Source organism: Phyllostomus discolor, chromosome 2 (assembly GCF_004126475.2).
Source record: "Phyllostomus discolor isolate MPI-MPIP mPhyDis1 chromosome 2, mPhyDis1.pri.v3, whole genome shotgun sequence".
NCBI lineage: Eukaryota > Metazoa > Chordata > Mammalia > Chiroptera > Phyllostomidae > Phyllostomus > Phyllostomus discolor.
This window is the reverse complement of record NC_040904.2, coordinates 196,705,719-196,723,226: the sequence shown is the minus strand read 5'-3', so window position 1 is coordinate 196,723,226 and position 17,508 is coordinate 196,705,719. Positions and strand designations below refer to the sequence as shown.

Here is a 17,508-nt window from a genome sequence, read left to right as displayed (position 1 = left end):
CAGTGGCTCCTAGAGTAAGTGGGAGTGGGTGGCTCAGTGAATATTGTTGAATAAAGGAAAATTGAATAAGTTGCTAGAATTATCATATGTGTATATAAAATGAAATTAGAGCTGTATACATCAGGAGTTCGCACATCTGAATTTTGTATCAGTTTTAAAAATCATCACCCTCTATGTCTTTTTAAATTAGGACGTGGCAGCTTTGGAGAGCCAGCCTTTACTAGGATTCACTGTCACTCAAGTCAAAGATGAGAATTCAGAGTCTAGAGTATTTCAGTTACTGCACAAAAACATGGTATTTTATGTATTCAAAGCAGATGATGCTCACTCGGCTCAGAAGTAAGTAATTTAGACACTTTTCTTGTATAAAGTTTGAGTGGTTACTTTAAATGATTGATAGTAAGATAGCCTACTTCCATGCATGGGGACAACTGAGAATTTAAATCAGGATCTGAATTAGAACGAGTTAAGATATTACTCAGACTCTTTAGAATTGCTTCTAAAGACAGGCAAGAGTATCTGGAATATTTTCAGGAGGCAGAGGGAGAAAGAAAAATAGGCGGTTCTGTCCAAAATATTCTGTGTGCACATAACCTCTGAGGGAGCAGCGTGATGCTGCTCTGCTGAGAGGAAGGAAGGCTGAGGTATTTGACCTTTTCTTGAATCAGGGTAAGAATCTCCTCTTGAAACAGCCAGGACTTGGCAGTCCAGCGGCTCCATTGTGCTGGGGAACGGCAGGAGTTTGAACAGCTGCTTGCTAGCGTCTTTGGGGAAAAGGTCAAACACATTAAGAGGCTCCCATGCTGTTCCCGATCACTGAGTAGAAGGACATAGACTTTATTTTATTCCATTTCATTTCATTTTATATCAAAATAGATGGTAAAGACTGACACAGTCTTTTCAAAATTCCAACAAGAATATTCAGATATCATGAGGTTGCTTAATATGAAGAAGCATATTTCTGTGAAATCAAGGTCCTTTCTGAACAGGACAATTCAGTTCACCTCTTTCATTTGATTTGTATTTTGACCTCACAAGAAACACATTTTTGTTTTCACTAAGAGGTGCTCGTGTTTTCTGAAGACTCAGAAAGGTACATGCAGATATAAACAGATGCTTTAAGTAAGCAAGGCTTGTCATTTCTTAAGGCAGTAAGAATTAATGTAACAATTATATATGTTCTTGAAAAGTAATCAGGTATAATGTTACGAATACTCTCTAAGACCTTTTTTGCCCTGAGTTTATTTGGATATCCAGCTGTGTGTAGCTGTTCCCCCAACTAATTCCTCTTGTGTACGGAAGAATATTTTAAAATTATGTCATTTAGCTGTTTTTTTTTCTGTAGAAATTACTTAGATAAAATAGTAGTTGTCCTAATATTCTGTCAGAAATTATATTTTTCATCATCTTCACTGCATTCATCACCAAACTGATAAAAGTATTGCTTTTAAATATACACGTTTTGCTTATATCTTTAAATTGACAAGATAGAAATCATGTCAAGACAGAATTGAAAAAACAGAAAAACAAAATACAAAAATCAGGGGAAAAAAGGACAGGAATGAATGTAGTTAGGTGAAGGGAATCAGCTGACTTGTAATTTAGAATTAATACAGGCTAAATTATGAGTTTCTCTTTGAGGGTATTCATATCACATGGGTTGCTTTTTTGCATATCACAGAATAGTAAAATGTGTTAACTTCAATGGAAATTTTAGGCTTTTTTTAGAGGCTTTTTATGCTATAACATATGCCATTTGCACTTAAAATTTAAATTTTTGAAAACTCTGTCTTTGAAATTTGAGCTAATTCTGTCTTAACGCGGTTTTAACTATTTAACGTGGTGATTTCAAATGTTCCTAGCAAGTTCATAAGCAATTATTCTACCAGGGAGGCACAAAGACACAACCTCTGAGTGTCCTCTGGATCGTTGGCAGCTGTGTGTATGGTCAGATAAAACTTTGAGACTAAAGCGTTTTGGAAAGACTTCTGTGAAACTGAGACACTTTTCTATTGCACGCAAAATTTTGATCACCAGTAGATCAGATGTGAGATTCCCTTTCTTTGAAAATTTCCGAACAGATCCAGACTGTGGATGCCCAAGGAATCTCTGGTTAAGGGAGAAAGAGACAGGAACAGAACAGAAAGGGGGTTTAAGGCCTTTGCAGCTCTATCCATTTCCAAAACCAACTCAACAGGATCATGAGGGCTTCCCAGAGCTTGTACATGAAGTGGCCCCTTCCTCATCCCTCATAGAAATGAGATGCACTTTTCAGGCAATTTTTTTTGGCCAAATCACCAAATATACAGAATTCCATATATGCAGAATTCTAGTTTGCTATAGGAAAGATCTTAAATACTCTGTTAGGGTAACTAGATTCACAGGCACAGCTATTATCTATATTAACATAACACATATTGGATAATTGCATTTTACAAATCTAACAAATTTCTCTTATTAATAGGTGGATAGAAGCATTTCAGGAAGGCACAATATTGTAGCAGTATTGGTTTCATTTTTTCTGTGACTCCAGAAGGGTGGAATTTCATCAGAATGGAGTAAATAAAGTACAAAACTTTAATACAAATCAACACTGCCAAGATAAAGCCAACTAAAATCTTCATCAAAAATGAGATTATTTTGTTAGGTATAAGGTAATTTTTTTAAATGTTTGTTTTTTCATGTATGTTATTTATTAAAATTTTGATGTTTACTTCTCAGAATTATTTCTGAAATTCACACTGAATTCTAAAGTACCTTTTCTTTAGAAACCAGAAAATGTATCTTAATACTGTATGCTGTATTAACTGTTGGTGACACAGTCCACACTGTTTTCTCAATGTGTTTCACATTTACAGTGTTACATTGTAATAACATTCTCACTAGCGGAAAGTCTTTGTAAATAAACACACGTTAAGGAGCAGGTTTCATGCAGTGTTTGGCTTAGAAATTATGATTCTAAAACTGCTTATGATAAAAATGCATGTCTTTAAATCAGTAAACTAAGATGAATTTTTGTATCTTTTAATGAAAAAACACACAGCCAACTTCTACCTCAGTAACTGTGAAATGAAATTCCATTAAATTATCTCAAGTATTTCTCCTATGATGTACCTCACATCGTATTACATCATCAAGGAATTATAGCAGAGGGATAGAATCTGAATTTTTATTTAATTGTATGTAAGTAAGAAAAGATATTTTCATTTGCAGAGGAACACAATTCTATAGCCTTTACATTAATTAAATCTAATCTTCTTAAAAAATGCTACCAGTTCATCACAAATATAAGGGTGTTGTTTTTTTAAAAAAGCAAAATATGGAAAGCATTATATTACATAATGTCTCTTGCTATTCTAAGTGTTCTGAGCCCAAATCAATAGTGGTATTTTTATCTAAAAAGAATGTAACATTTGCTATAAAATTGTGCTTTTAAAAATGAACTGGAATTAACATATCAAAAAAGCACAAATTCTATGCCAGTATTAACTAAAATTGTATAGTATTCTCTTTTTTTTTAAGGTTTTGTACTATCACTTTGTGTTATGTCCTCTCTGGTAAATTTTTAAAAGTCCGTTATTTTTTTAACCAATTGTCAGTGCACCTCACTGGGAAAGATTTACATTCATAATTCTGGTGCACTTATTATTCAACATAGGAACTATTTTGTAAATAACATTGATTTGCAGAAGAAAAAAATTAACGCTGTGATTAAAGTCATTCCTGATGGTCATAACATTTATTGACTGAACTTAAACTAAATGTAAGTTATCCTAAAAGGCAAGGTTTTTCATATAGTATTTCATTAAGGGGCACAAGAATTTTCCTTTCATTTATATAAAGGATTTCCTAATTCACTGTGATATTTATGATTGCCAAGAGAATTACTGTGTGCCTTTCGGAAGCCTTGTGAGTGTTTTTTGTTGCAGCCCCGGAGTCCCTGTTAAATCTAGAGTTGGCTGCTGTAGCTTTTTCTGGCTATTGCTTGTACAGAATTATTTTAAATCCTATTGCAACCTCACACACAGCCCTCGCATGCTATCTCCCCTGTCTTTCTGCTACTGTAGGTAAACCAATACTTCCTTGCAGCTCATTACTTTTAATCAAGATAGTATAAATAAGGCTTCCATGTTAAAATCTCTGCCATTTTTAGTATATCCGTTTTGGAGACCAATGTTATGCCTTATAAAGTATTTCCTTCATTTCATTGGGCCTAGCACTTTGTAGAAAAATAAGTTGTTTGGAGTTCTTCCCCCCTCTTCCTTAGCTCTCAACCTTCTGGTTACAAGGTTTGGCTTAAGCCTCAGGATCTTAAAAAAATATCAGGCAGGCTATTCTATCTTTCAACAGCTGGCTGAATTAAGAACTAGTTATAAATCTAAATACAAGAAACATTGCACAAACTTTTAGTAATTCTCCTAATTACATGTGAAGCTTGTCTGATTGTGCTAGCTCTTGGCTTAGCCCCACGGAGGGTTTTGAAAAATATTAAATACAGCCTTTTGAGGAAGGTATCAGGTTGCAGCCCCCTATAAAGATATTTCAATTAAATGTGTCCTAGGATCACATTCCCTTTCCCCCTTAGCAATCTTCATAACTTACTAAAGCTGATCAATTATTTATTTAAGCTGGCTAATTCAATGTCCACCAAAAAACCTATTTATATACATTTTGTTGTAAATCTACTTTGAAAACCTCTCTTGATAGCTAACATTTTAGAAAAAAGTGATATATCGAATGCATTCTATAAATGAGGATAAAGTATGAATAGTACCTAGTTCCCAGGAATACTTTATTACACTGGTACATGTGCTTCAATCAGACTCTTTTCAAAGATCATCTTTTTTCATAAGGAGAAAGAAAAGCAGTTATAAAGTGAAGCCAAAAGGGGTTCCGGAAGCCACCTGGAGGCCAGGTTGAACTAGAGGAGGGCCAGCGTGCTTAGTGAGCGTCCCCAGCCAGTGTCCCTCCGTATCTGGGGCAGCTGTGAATACAGAGGTCCCACCAGAGCCCTGGGGAAACCAGGATGGTTATCTTGACTTCATCTCCCATTTCTGAACTTCTCTCCAACCTTTCTTCCTGTTCCCAAAGGGAGCCGGTATCCTCCTGTTGTCCTTCGCCCAAGAGTCTCAGTTTGGTCTCTTCAACTGAAAGCTTGATTCATTGAATACATAGTAGCATTCCTTAAAATGAAATCATCAGAGCAACCTTGTTTAATACAAAGATGTAGTGAAACAACTAAGTGAAGAAGACAACTTTAAACTGTAGTTTTGTTAGCCAAATGTGTACTTTATATTTGGTTGGTAGAGTATAGCCAGAAATAGGGAAAGCCTGGCATTTAGTAATTTAGTTAAAATGTAAATGTTATCACAGCATATGTTCATATGTTTTGGAGTGTGTTTTCATTGTACTGTCATTGGAGTTTGAGGTGCAGTGTAGTCACGCATAGTCACTGGGATTTCCAGAAGTAAATCCTGTTTCTCTTATTATATATCATACACTCCAGGAGAAGGCAGATGCTATATCTAATGTATCAGTTTCTCAAAACACCTACCCTGTATCTTTCAAGAGATAATATTTGTTGAATACTGTTTGAATATATTTCTCCTCCTTATACTTCAAGGACAGGGTTCTTGTCATCTATATCTGAAACAGAGTCCCCAAAATGCCCTCATTAAAACTCAGATCTTAGACCTACACATTCCACCATCCTGCAAGGCCACATTTGCACCTGCTTGTTGGATATCTACACGTGTCCTTACGCATTTTAAACTTTACATCACTAGAACTCAACTTACTTTCTTTTCACTTAAATCTGTTTATTTTTTTCTGTAATGGAAAAACACCATTTTAGGCTCCATAATCTGACTCCAAGTCGTAACAGGGTGCACTGCAATTGCTCTTGTATCCTTTCCATCTTCACTGCCCTTCTGTTGCTGCAGGGACCCTGGCTCAAGCCCCAGTGATTGGAGCAACTTTTCTTCTAATTCCAGTGCCTTCTTTGCATGGTCCCGTTTTAAACACTGCCAGAGCCATGCAGGGGTGTCCAACCTGTGGCCCACAGACCACAAGCGGCCCAGAATGGCTATGAATGCTGATCAACACAAAATTGTAAATTTCCTTAAAACCTTTTTTTTTTTTTTTGCTCATCAGTTTTCGTTATCTTTGTGTATTTAAGGTGTGGCCCAAGACAACTCTTCTTCCAATGTGGCCCAGAGACGCCAAAAGGTTGGACACTCCTGTGTCCTACCTTCAGGCTAAAGCACAGCTCTAGTTTCATCCCTGCTCTTCAGCTTTCATTGGCTTCCCAGTGGCTTGGCACGGAACACGTTTCTTTCGATACCGTATATCCCAGCTGACCCTCGCCCAGCCTTTCTCTGTTCACCCTTTCCTCCACCCCCATTTCTGTCTGTTGATCCGAGACTTCTCTGTGAAGTTGATCCTAGTCCTTCTCTTCCCTGCTTCTTCTCCTCTATTTCTTCAGACTAGATCTAGTCTTTCCTTTCTCTGTGCTCTCCATATAGCCCGTAGCTCGTAAACCATCTTTCTTATGGTACTTATCACATCCTGTCCTTGAGAGCAGCAACTGTATCTTGTTCATTTGAGATTCTCCCTCAGCATCTGGCAGAGTGCCTCCCATGCACTGATACTCAGTGTTTGGTAAATCGAATTACTTCTAATGGATCATTTTTTATTTTTTTTTTAGTGTCCCAATACACAAACATCATTCAGGAGCCCGTGCCACTTTTGAATGTTATTTTCTAAAGGAAAATCATACCTATAACTTCCCCCCCTTTAATAGAAGAGGTAAATAATTTCTAGGTTTTTTTTTTAAGATAAAGGTGGTAGTACATTTTCAAAATGCTTCAATATGTCAAATTCCCTTTTTTGTTGTTGTTGTTGTGGGGGAGGTTTAAGGTGGGCAGTCTTTTATATAAGTTGGTCATAGCATCTTAAGAACCAATCTTGTTATTGTTTTTAAAATGACTTATGAATTTCTAGAAACACTTTTTACTTAAAGTGATGTCTGTATCTAATTGTCCATATAGAGATAATAGATCCTTTATAAATCAAATGTTAGCACTGTAAATGATGTTAATATGTATTATATTTATACAAAATAAATTTATCTACTTTTGGTGTGATGGTGTCTTTTAAACTGTGATTTTTTTAAGAGTCGCATTTAAAGATGAACCACACTGACCTGTTTTTCTGAAGTCTAATTAGGGGGTGCTCTTTTTCACCCACAAATGATGTTCCCCAAATGGCTACTACCTCCACATTTTAATAAGTCGACTTATAACTTATATTAAGTGGATAACAAGGGATAACCACAAGCATCACTATAAGCATGCGTATCATACACTGAGAATAGAGAAGAGGTCTCAGATTGCCTTTTCCTATTGGACCTATAGTAGGCTTTCTTAGCTTTCACTTTTGAGACCATCTGAAGGATATGGGGGGTGGAGGGAGGAAGAACTCAGGAACTGCCTTAAAACCACCAAACAAATAATGCCAAAGGAAGAGGGGGACTTTTAGAGAATGAGGCATAAATTATGTTTATACTTGTTAGGAATCGTTACATTTCCTTTTTCTGTGTTTGGCTTCCTAGTTCCAGAGGGAGGTGACGGAGGACATGTTCCCTTTTTCAGTGCACCTTTGTTCTTCCTCACTTGAGTTTCTGGCCTTAATACATGATGGTTTTTCTGGTGCTGATGAATACTAAAGAAATATTTAAGGCCCCCTTCTCTTAAAGTCCAAACTGTCACACAGGACAGCTCTTCCCACCACACATCAGTGCCACAGGCAGTCATCATCAGAATGTGATGTCCCACCAATACTTATTCCTTTCACAATTTTTTACTGACTACCAGGCACTGTCCTATAGGCTTGGGAATGCAACTGAACAAATCAGACAAAAAAGAGCCTTCTAAAATCTTACATTTGAAGTGATTATATCCTTGCACCATTTAGCAATTATACCTATTTACTTACAATAGTTGATGAGTAAAACTTTGCCTTGCTACACAGGATTCTACCCCAGCTTCTCTTTTTATTGAAGGGAATTTTAAGTTAAATATCTTACTGGGATCTACCTAGACCTGTTAGTCCTCTAATAAACATTACACTGTAGAGCCGGTAACAGAGCCCAGTTTCCCACAAATTAGTAACAGAACTGCCTAAAACTGATTAGGTTATCATTACTCAAATCTGAAACGTTGTCTCAAGACCTTTACCGACCTATTTGCCAAAGGCAAATAGGATGCTAGGCTCCTGCGACTCCTCCCAGACCCTGATCCGGACGCCGGCAAGGGCGGAGCAGTCTCCCTCCTCGCCGCTAGGGGGCAGTCGGCTTTGAAAGGCCCGGTTCTTTCAACCCTCCACCCAGGGAACGTCACGACTTCCTCTCGCCTGCTCGTCACGCCACTCACGCGCAGGCGCGGACGGGAGCGCGTTCGGCGGAGCTGAGAGGTCACGAACTCTGACCCCCTCCCAAAAACACAAACCCAGAAAGCTACTTGCCCCCACTTTCTTTACCCAACCCCCTTCAGCTTTCTCCAAACTGTCTCCTCCCGGACACCCCCAGTAGCCGCCCCAGCGGGACCGCCAGGTCCACGCCCGGAGCGGGACTTAACTCGGCAGTGAAGCCGGTAAGAAGTGCGGGTGTTGAGAAAAGCGGCTGCGCGCTGGGCAGAGGGCGGGGGTGGCCCTCCCTCCTAACTGCCAGCCTAGGCACCCCAGAAACCCGCCACAGCCTGCGGGCTTCGGCCGGCGGGGCTGGTTAGTCTGGCAGTTTCGCGGGAGGTTGCTCGGTTGGGCTGGGGGCGCGAAGAGTGGCTGGAGCGGCGGGGAAGAATGCGCGGGGCTTGGAGAAAGGAGAGGCTGTGGGGGGGGGCGCGGGGTCCGGAGCAGGAGCGGGCCGAGCGGCGGGGCTTGGGTGGGAGTCCGCGAGCGGCTCAGCGTGCGCGGCAGCGTCTCCCGTGGTGCCTCCCGCGGCGCCTCTGACCTTTCAACTACAGGAAAAGCTTCCGTCTGGGCGTTTCCCCCACCTCTGGGAGCGGAGCTCCGGGGGCTTGGTGGCCAGCGGGACGCGGAGAGGCTGTCTCTCGCCCCGAGTGGCCGCGAGCGAGGCCCGGGTCACTTTCATGGAGGGCCCCTTACGAAATCTCGTGCTTACTCGGGAGGGAGGGCGTCAAGCCCCCACCTTTCACAAGTGGGACAGGAGTAGCCACTGCTTTCGGATCTGTATCTTTTGAGAAATAAAATAGATCGGCCCTGGGTACAGACTGCCCTTGAGCGTGGCCAAGCTTCCAGCAGCTCTTTTGTTATGCAACTCTGTCTCCAGCTTCTGTAGATACCGTTTTATGAATTGCAAATGTTGCGAAGTTGTCCCATAACCTTCAGCAAGTAGGTCAGCCTGTTTAAGAAAAAAAAAAATTGGAAAGGAAAAGCAAAATGAATTGAAAGTAAGGTATTTAGGGTTTTTGTGCCTTTGGAAGTTGTAAGTAGGCCTTCAACTTGGAGTTTTTTGACCAATTGTTCATACATGACGATTTTAAAATTTTGCTTGTATGTGCAATTGGTAGCTCTAAAGGGTATTCCCATTTATTTTTATAAAATAGCGGATCACGTGAAATACAACTAACGTTATCATTCCTTGTAGGGGTATTTCAGTCTTGTTTTAGAAAGGGTTTTGAGGGAGTCACAAATGAGAGTTAGCAAACATTCCCAAAATATTGTTTGCACACACACAGTGTAATTCCTACCCTTGGGGATTAGAGAAGACAAAAGAAACAGCATAGGCGAAAGACATAATAGTATAAATATTACCGGTTTTGCATTTTAAGACCCTCTGCAACCTCAAAATCTTTTTTGAAAGCCACGGACCAGCCTTATTGAAAAATGCACCTGTGTAAAAATTTCGCGTAAAATATTAGAAATTAACAGAACTCTGTGGATCCTAGTTAATGACTTAGAAGATACACAAACATTTGAACTGAGTCCTAAAAATTAGTTGGAATTATGTGGGAGGAGGGGCTTGGAATGATATATTAGGAGAGAGACTTCTCTCCAGAGTGATAGCAGATAAAATGAGAAGATGAGGAAATCAGACTGTAAATGAACTCTCCTTTGTGTCCACAGTGCTGGGCATGTTATAGGAGCTTAGTAAATATTGGGGGCGAGGGGGAAATACCGGAAAGGCTGAAACTTTATTCTTTGAGGTTCTGAAGCAGGAAAAAGAGGATGTGGTTCAGTTCTGTAAGCATCTTTACATATTGCCACTTGTCAGAGTTGCTGACAAAAAAAGATGGTTTTTGCCTGGGGCTTCAAATATATGTAAAGGTGGTTTGGTCTTCTAGGGGCCTTTGATGTACACAAAGCCACATATATTAAATATGCATTCAGGAAAGTCAGTTCTGGCAGTAGCTGAAATTTTACCCTGAAGGGTCTTAACTTAAAGACCTTGGACTAGCCACTGGAGGTTTTAGGAACCCCTTGAAATTCAGCATATACCATCCTTTATAGTTTAAATGCATGTGAACTTGTGTTTTCTGGTGAGGGAAAACTTAACTTCCATCATTTTTTCAGAGATGTTTGACCCTCTCCACCAGGGGGTATAAAGAGAGAAACATTTTTTTATTTTCAAACTTTTTTTTTTATTATACTACACAGGAAGAAATATGTGACTCACACACACACAGATTAAATTGAAATCAAGTCTACAGGAGACTGACTATTCTTATTCTCACTATTCCTAATTTCTATTCTGTTTTCCTTTTTATAAGAAAAGATATTCGGGCTTAAATTAACTTCCCCATGCATAAGTGGTTCACAGCACAAAGTTTACAAAATACTGCCTTGTCAATACTAATGATAGCAGCCTACATTCAGTTGGTGGAAGTGGGCCAATGGGGAAAGAATGAGGGGAGAACAGATGCTGGGAAAAGAAAATGAGCTGTATCTGATGCTGTCAGAAAACACAGACTTAAACTTTTGAATCTGAATGGAAGGGTGGCACCATTGATACTATTCTCTGTGGGGAAGGTACCTAGAGATGAGATTGAGGTAGATGTAAAAAAAAAAAATCAGGGCCAGAAATACAGAACTGTGTGTCTTGTGTGTGTCAGCCAGCACTAGAGTAGGAAAGGCAACATCCTCAGGCTTTTTGCTTTGTCTTTCAGGCTGATAGGAGTACTTTTCCTTCAGTACCTACCTCAGATGTCTCTTCTGTAAAGTTTTCTCTGACCCTTCCTCTCCAGTGCGGTGTTTCTGAGCTCCTTTTGTTCATTTATGGAGCATTTTGTTTACTCAGCTAACTTTCAGGGACTACCTCTTACTTATAAGAGACCTCCATTGGTATATTTTCACTTACATGGAATTTTTACAGTTTTTTTGAAGATTTTTCATTTACAAGGAAACTGAGCCTCAGGTCAAGTGACATGTAGTCACTTGGTAAGTAGTAAAAATGGGATCGTGACTCTGGTTTGTCGACTTGAGGCCCAGGGCACTCTGCTGCCTGTATAAACTCTCCTCCTCTGTTTGTTTCCTTTTCTTTTTATTCCCTTCTAGTTTCCTTCGTAACATTGAACAGATGATAATTTTTAATGTTTTTTCATTACAATAAAGCTCGATGAAGCAAAGATCTTTTTTGTCTTTTTCACTGTCAAGTCCCAAATTCTTACAAGTACCTGATAAGTATGTTTCAATAAATACTTGTTGAATTTAGATATGAATACTGGGCATGTTAAACACTAGAGGTTCATTGAAAAAAATTAGTTCAGTCCTGACCAGGGTGGCTCAGTTGGTTGGGCATTGTCCTACAAACTGGAAGGTTGCGGGTTCCACTGCAGGTCAGGGCACGTGCTTAGGTTGTGAGTTGGGTACCTGGTTGGGATGTGTGAGGGGCAGCCTCTCGCATCAGTGTTTCTCTCCCTCTCTTTCTCCCTTCCCTTCTCTAAAAATAAATAAATAAAATCTTTAAAAAATAAAAAATTAGTTCATTGAAGAACTATAGTTCTTAGAAGTCTCTTGTTGAAGATGGCCATCTATGCAAATAAGGACAGAGTGCTTTTTTAAATGAGTGTCCAGCCCATGGGCTGCATGTGGCTCAGGATGGCTATGGATGCGGCTCAACACAAAATTGTAAATTTACTTAAAACATTATGAGATTTTTTTGTGTGTGATTACATGTCACATTGTATTTAATGGGTAGCCCAAGACAACTCTTCTTCTAGTGTGGCCCAGAGATATCAAAAGATTGGACACCCCTGCTAGAAGATAAATGAGCACAAGATGCATTGGGCCACAGAAGATGCAATGCCTACTTCTCTGATTACAGTAGATACCCATTCAAAAGGCATACAGAAGATAATAAATAGCCTGTAAATTTCCACCTGGAAAAGTGACTGTTAACATTTGGGAATGTTTATTTTTAGTCCTTGTGTGTTTTACATAGTTAAAATCAGTTGTAAATAAAGCTGTTTCCTGATCTTTGCATTTAGTTTGTCATAAGCATTTTCTCTTCATCATTAAACGTTTTTCTTCTACATGATTAGAATGAGAATATTTCTTGCACAAATCCTTGACCTTTGTGTTTGCTAAAATGTCACTCCGTAAGGCCATCTCTAGTCCATAATTAAAAATTGCAACTCATAGACGAAAGTATAGTGGTTACCAAAGGGAAGGAGGTTGGGGAGGTAATAAAGGGTTAAGGGAGCCAAAGAAATGGTGACAGAAGATGATCTGACTTTGGGTGGTGAACACACAATACAATGTACAGATATGTATTGCAATAATCTGCACTTGAAACCTATGTAATCTTATCAACCAATATCACCCCAATGAGTTTAGTTTAAACAACTGCAACTCCCCCACCCTTTCTTTATTTTCTATTACTAGTCTGTAATCTATTTTTCTCTATTCCACTTTTCACCATTTGTTGATACTGTATATTTATTTGTTTTTTTCTTTTTTGCCTCATCTAAATATAAACTTCACAAGGGGAAGTGTGTTTGTTTTAATACTCTGGTACCCCTAACACTTAGAAACATGTGTGGCCCATAGGAAGCACTAAAATACTTGTTGAATGGGAGAAATTGAATGAATTATTGGGCCAGTGAGTATGAACATTTTCAAGGCTTTTGATGCACATCGGCAAATTGCTTTTTCTAGGAAGGTTGTAACATTTTAGACTTTAATTAACAATATGTAAATAATGCCCTTTTGTCTCAATTTTTGGAGTTAGAATCGTTGGAAAACAAGCATATGCTGATCTGGAGATTCTGTGGCATTTGTGGTAGAGAAGTCATTAGCAAAGACATGGAAGCATGAAGCTAAATTCAAGGAATTACAAGTAGTGTGTATAGTTAGAATGGGTGGTTTAACAAATAACTCAAATCTTATAAAGGGGAGTCTTTCATAAATATGAAAAGGTGAAATAATATGAAGCATATTGTATGTTAGGTCAGTCTGGCAGCAAAATATTAAAAGCAGCAATTAGGTGACTATCGTTGGACTTGAGGTCAAGAAAGACCGGGGTGTAGTTTGAGTTGCCCTCATGGATGTTGAACTCACCCATGGCGATGGCAGGAAAGGGACAGCGCTGTCAGAATCGTCAGTGAAAGTGGTATTGAGACAATTTAATGAATGACAACAATAAAGGCATTAGAAATTCTTTGTACTTGACTTACATGAATGTCAAAGGAAGGGTTTGTGGTGTGGAATAAGAAATCTGCTTCAGAGGATTACAACATCAGAAGTATCATTGAGATCTGCATATATTATCATAGCTTCTCTACATATAATACTGGCTTTTCCCAAAACTAAAATCACCTTTGAAAGAGAAGAGATTTCAAACCATTGATGAGGTTCAGGAAAACACAGCAGGGCAGCTGATGATGATTGGGAGAACTGTGTGAGGTCGCAAGGTGCCTGCTTTGAAGGGGACTGAGGCATCCATGTCCTGTATACAATGTTTCTTGTATCTTGCATCTTCTTCAATAAATGTCTCTTTTTCGTATTACATGTCTAGATACCATCTGTACAGACTCCATATATACATAAAAATAGTTTCATACTCATTTGCCTGTGTTTTAAATACTTTTTTTTTGTCTGTTAAGAAGAATGATTCCTTTTAAACTTAATTTTCTTTAGAAGAACACTTAAAGACTATATGTCTTTCCCCTTTACTGAATTCCCTTTCATGAGCTGCCTCATTTTTTAGCTTTCCTTTAAAACTGGGGATAAAATCTGGACTGGTAACCCAAAACTTAGTTGATTCTTTTCAAACTATCGGTAGACCATCCCCATCAAGAAGATTTTAAATATCAGAGTACATTAGAGTGACTGGTAACCCCTAATATCTTTTGTTTCATAAGAGAATATAACAGCCTCCAGTCTTTAAGACCCCAGGACTCAAGGGTTTTTTTTATTTTGTTTTGTTTTGTTTTAGAGGGGAAGGGAGGGAGAAAGAGGAGAGAAACATCAATGTGTGGTTGCCTCGAATGTGCCCCCTATTGGGGACCTGGCCCACAACCCAGACATGTTCCCTGACTGGGAATCAAACCGGTAACCTTTTAGTTTGCAGGCTGGCACTTAATCCATTGAGCCATACCAGCAAGGGCAAAAAGTAGATCTCTTGATATAGTATTTTACAAGAATAAGGGATTTTTCTTCTTAGGATTTGTTCTTCAACTGACAGCAGAAAATTGCAGTCAGTACTGAATTAAAGTTTTTGAGTAGCTCAGCAGTAGTGTTCGGTGGACATCTGGTTGAAGAGTTCTCTTTATCAGTGGTAGAAACAAATTAGAGTGATTACTTGGCTCGTGGTGATTATATCAGTAGGCATGTCTGTGCTGGTCCCTTCTTTTGGTAAATAGGCCTTCTGAAAATGCAGAAATTGCCAGTCGTATTAACCTGTCTTTCTGCCCCACTTACATTGGTTAATTCAAGAGATAAGCACACAACCTAAGTTAGGCCAGCCTGAATCCATTATCAAGATTTTAAAATTAGAATTTGAGAGACTACTTTTCCTTTCCTGGTACTTGACTACAAAGTTGGAAATAAGAAGCCACATAGGGAGTAGCTAAGGTAAGGAGATTCCTTTTTTTTTTTAAGATGTTATTGTTTATTTATTTTTAGAGAGAGGAAGAGAAACTCAATTTGTGGTTGCCTCTTGCACCCCCCCCCCCCCCCCCCCCCCCCCCACTGGGGACCTGGCGTGCAACCCAGGCATGTGCCCTGACTGGGAATCGACCTGGCGACCCTTTGGTTCACAGGCCGGCACTCAGTCCACTGAGCCACACCAGCCAGGGCAATTTTATATTCTTGACTACCTTGTATAGAGAAAAGGCAAAAGTGAAAGTCAACTAATCTTACCGGCTCTCAAATCCATCTGGGGACAGCTTTACATTAAATTCAGATCAATCCTAATACATAAGAAATTGCCTCTAGTGAAGAGCAATCATTCGTGAAATGATTCTAGAGAAATCTTCCCACCTGCCAAATCAGTGCATTTATTTTGTCATTTTTTACAATATTTGATAATTTATTAAATGGCTACAGTGATGTGTTTGTTTATAGACAGGATTACCTTCATTTAAATTAATAAACTACTGATCTGTATTAGAGTTCTCCTGTTTAGGCCTCAGTATCTTTGAAACATCAAATTGTTTGCTTGATAGTTATTTTAAGTAGATATTTTTTCAATATATAAAAGCAGAGAGAATAATTCTATAACCACCTCTATAAACTTCACCAGTCTTCAATAACTATCAGTGCATTGCCAATTTTGTTTTATTTATTCCTTCCCACCCCACCCATCTAACTGGATTGCTTTGAAGAAAATCCTAACTATCATAGAATTTCACTTCTAAATTCTTCAGTAAATACGTTTTTATGGGTATAATTATGAAAAGGCATCTTTTTATTTTTGGCAGGACATTTTTGCAGTTAGATCATGGCAACCATAGAAGAAATTGCACATCAAATTATTGAACAACAGATGGGAGAGGTATGTGTAGTTTATAGTTCATTCACTGATTCACCAAACTTAATTATACCAAATGTATGTTCTAGGTTCTGAAGTGCAGAGATAAAAGATACCCCCTACTTAGCTTTAATCTAGTAAGAGATAGTTAAATAATGGGACAGCCTGAATAGGATATGGTAAGTGCTGATAGTTGTATAGGGTGTTACGGCAGCACAGAAGAAAACAGCCAATGAAGAATTGTGGAGGAGTGTGGGGACCTGATCCGGGAATATTTTTGAAGGGTACAAAATCTGAGGGCAGCCTTAATGGACCAGTGGGAGCAGATCCATGTCAATAGAGCTTCTTTTTGCAGACATTACTACATCCAACTACTTAGTAAGAGGTACCACAATCCACAGGGTTTTCAAAGTATCATCTAGAGACTCTTGCAGAAAATCAGCAAAGTCAAATGTATTTTCATAATAATACTAAAATGTTATTTGCCTTTTCACTGTCGTTCTCTCACAGTATACAGCAGACATTTCCAAAGACTACATGACATGTGACGTTGTATGATGAAATATCAACATTTAAAAGGTGTACATAACCACTGTTTCCCAAATGACCAATGCATGGTGTTCCCTAATCACTCATGAGTAAAGGATCCGTTCAAATTACAGGGTAGACCAATAGCTTTTTATATAGTTTCTGATTCCATATTGCAACAAACTTTTCGTTGCCACTTGTCAGGTTTTGGTTTAGTATCAAAGATCAATTTCTGTTGTGTGAAGAGGCTTAATATAAGATTCCTTGGCCCTTTTCAATCAATAAATGTAAGGCTGGGTTTTCTTTTTTGTTTCTTTTTATATTTTAACCCAAATAACATATTGCAACAGATTAAATGCAGAGGCAGATAGGAAATCTAGCTTCTATTAAGCTAGACAGTAACTCATATAAACAAAAGCCCCGTGGGACACAGTAATTTTTTTTTTTTAAGATTTTATTTATTTATTTTTAGAGAGGGAAGGGAGGGAGATAGAGATAGAGGCAGAGAAATAGAGAGAAACATCAATGTGCGGTTGCTGGGGGTTATGGCCTGCAACCCAGGAATGTACCCTGGCTGGGAATCGAACCTGGGACACTTTGGTTCCCAGCCCGCGCTCAATCCACTGAGCTACGCCAGCCAGGGCAAAGTAATTTTTGAGTGGAATGGAATCCTGAGGCTGAGAAACTTTTATCCATAGTCTACTAATCTATTTACTGTTCTTTATTGAAGACCATTTGGATTGCTTCAGTTTCCAGTTGTAATTGTTATTGTGGCAGTAATCATCCTTTTACTCATCCAAGCAAAGTGTCCCAACCCAGTTACAGTTGCACTGTGCATGCACCTAATGCTGTTTTCTCTAAGAAATAAGGGTCAGCTGTTAGATTTTTATTCCATTCACAGTGAATATTACTGACAAATAATAATAAAAAGACCATAAAACAGCTTAAGTTTTACATGGTAAAATTTGTTGCAGATGAACTGATTCAGAGTC

General features: G+C 38.7%; 2 protein-coding genes across 7 annotated transcripts in view; both read left to right on the top strand.

The window, feature by feature from the left end:
- The window catches only part of FGD6 (FYVE, RhoGEF and PH domain containing 6), a 112,503-nt gene extending 105,674 nt beyond the window's left edge, over positions 1 to 6,829 (top strand). For 2 of the 3 annotated variants that reach the window (XM_028532628.2, XM_036019426.1), the window contains exons 20-21: positions 191 to 339; positions 2,465 to 6,829. In XM_028532628.2, the coding sequence (XP_028388429.1) occupies positions 191 to 339; positions 2,465 to 2,501 (186 nt within the window). In that variant the 3' untranslated portion in view covers positions 2,502 to 6,829. Of the gene's footprint in view, positions 1 to 190; positions 340 to 2,464 lie in introns of those variants that run through there. The other variant, XR_004901672.1, reaches the window with a different exon arrangement.
- A 1,568-nt stretch (positions 6,830 to 8,397) lies between these two features.
- The window catches only part of NR2C1 (nuclear receptor subfamily 2 group C member 1), a 38,111-nt gene continuing 29,000 nt past the window's right edge, over positions 8,398 to 17,508 (top strand). Inside the window, exons 1-2 of one of the 4 annotated variants that reach the window (XM_036019433.1) lie at positions 8,398 to 8,651; positions 15,939 to 16,012. In XM_036019433.1, coding sequence (XP_035875326.1) covers positions 15,959 to 16,012 — 54 coding nt within the window. In that variant the 5' untranslated portion in view covers positions 8,398 to 8,651; positions 15,939 to 15,958. Of the gene's footprint in view, positions 8,652 to 11,434; positions 11,455 to 14,624; positions 15,091 to 15,938; positions 16,013 to 17,508 lie in introns of those variants that run through there. The other 3 variants (XM_028532410.2, XM_036019432.1, XM_028532411.2) reach the window with 3 other exon arrangements.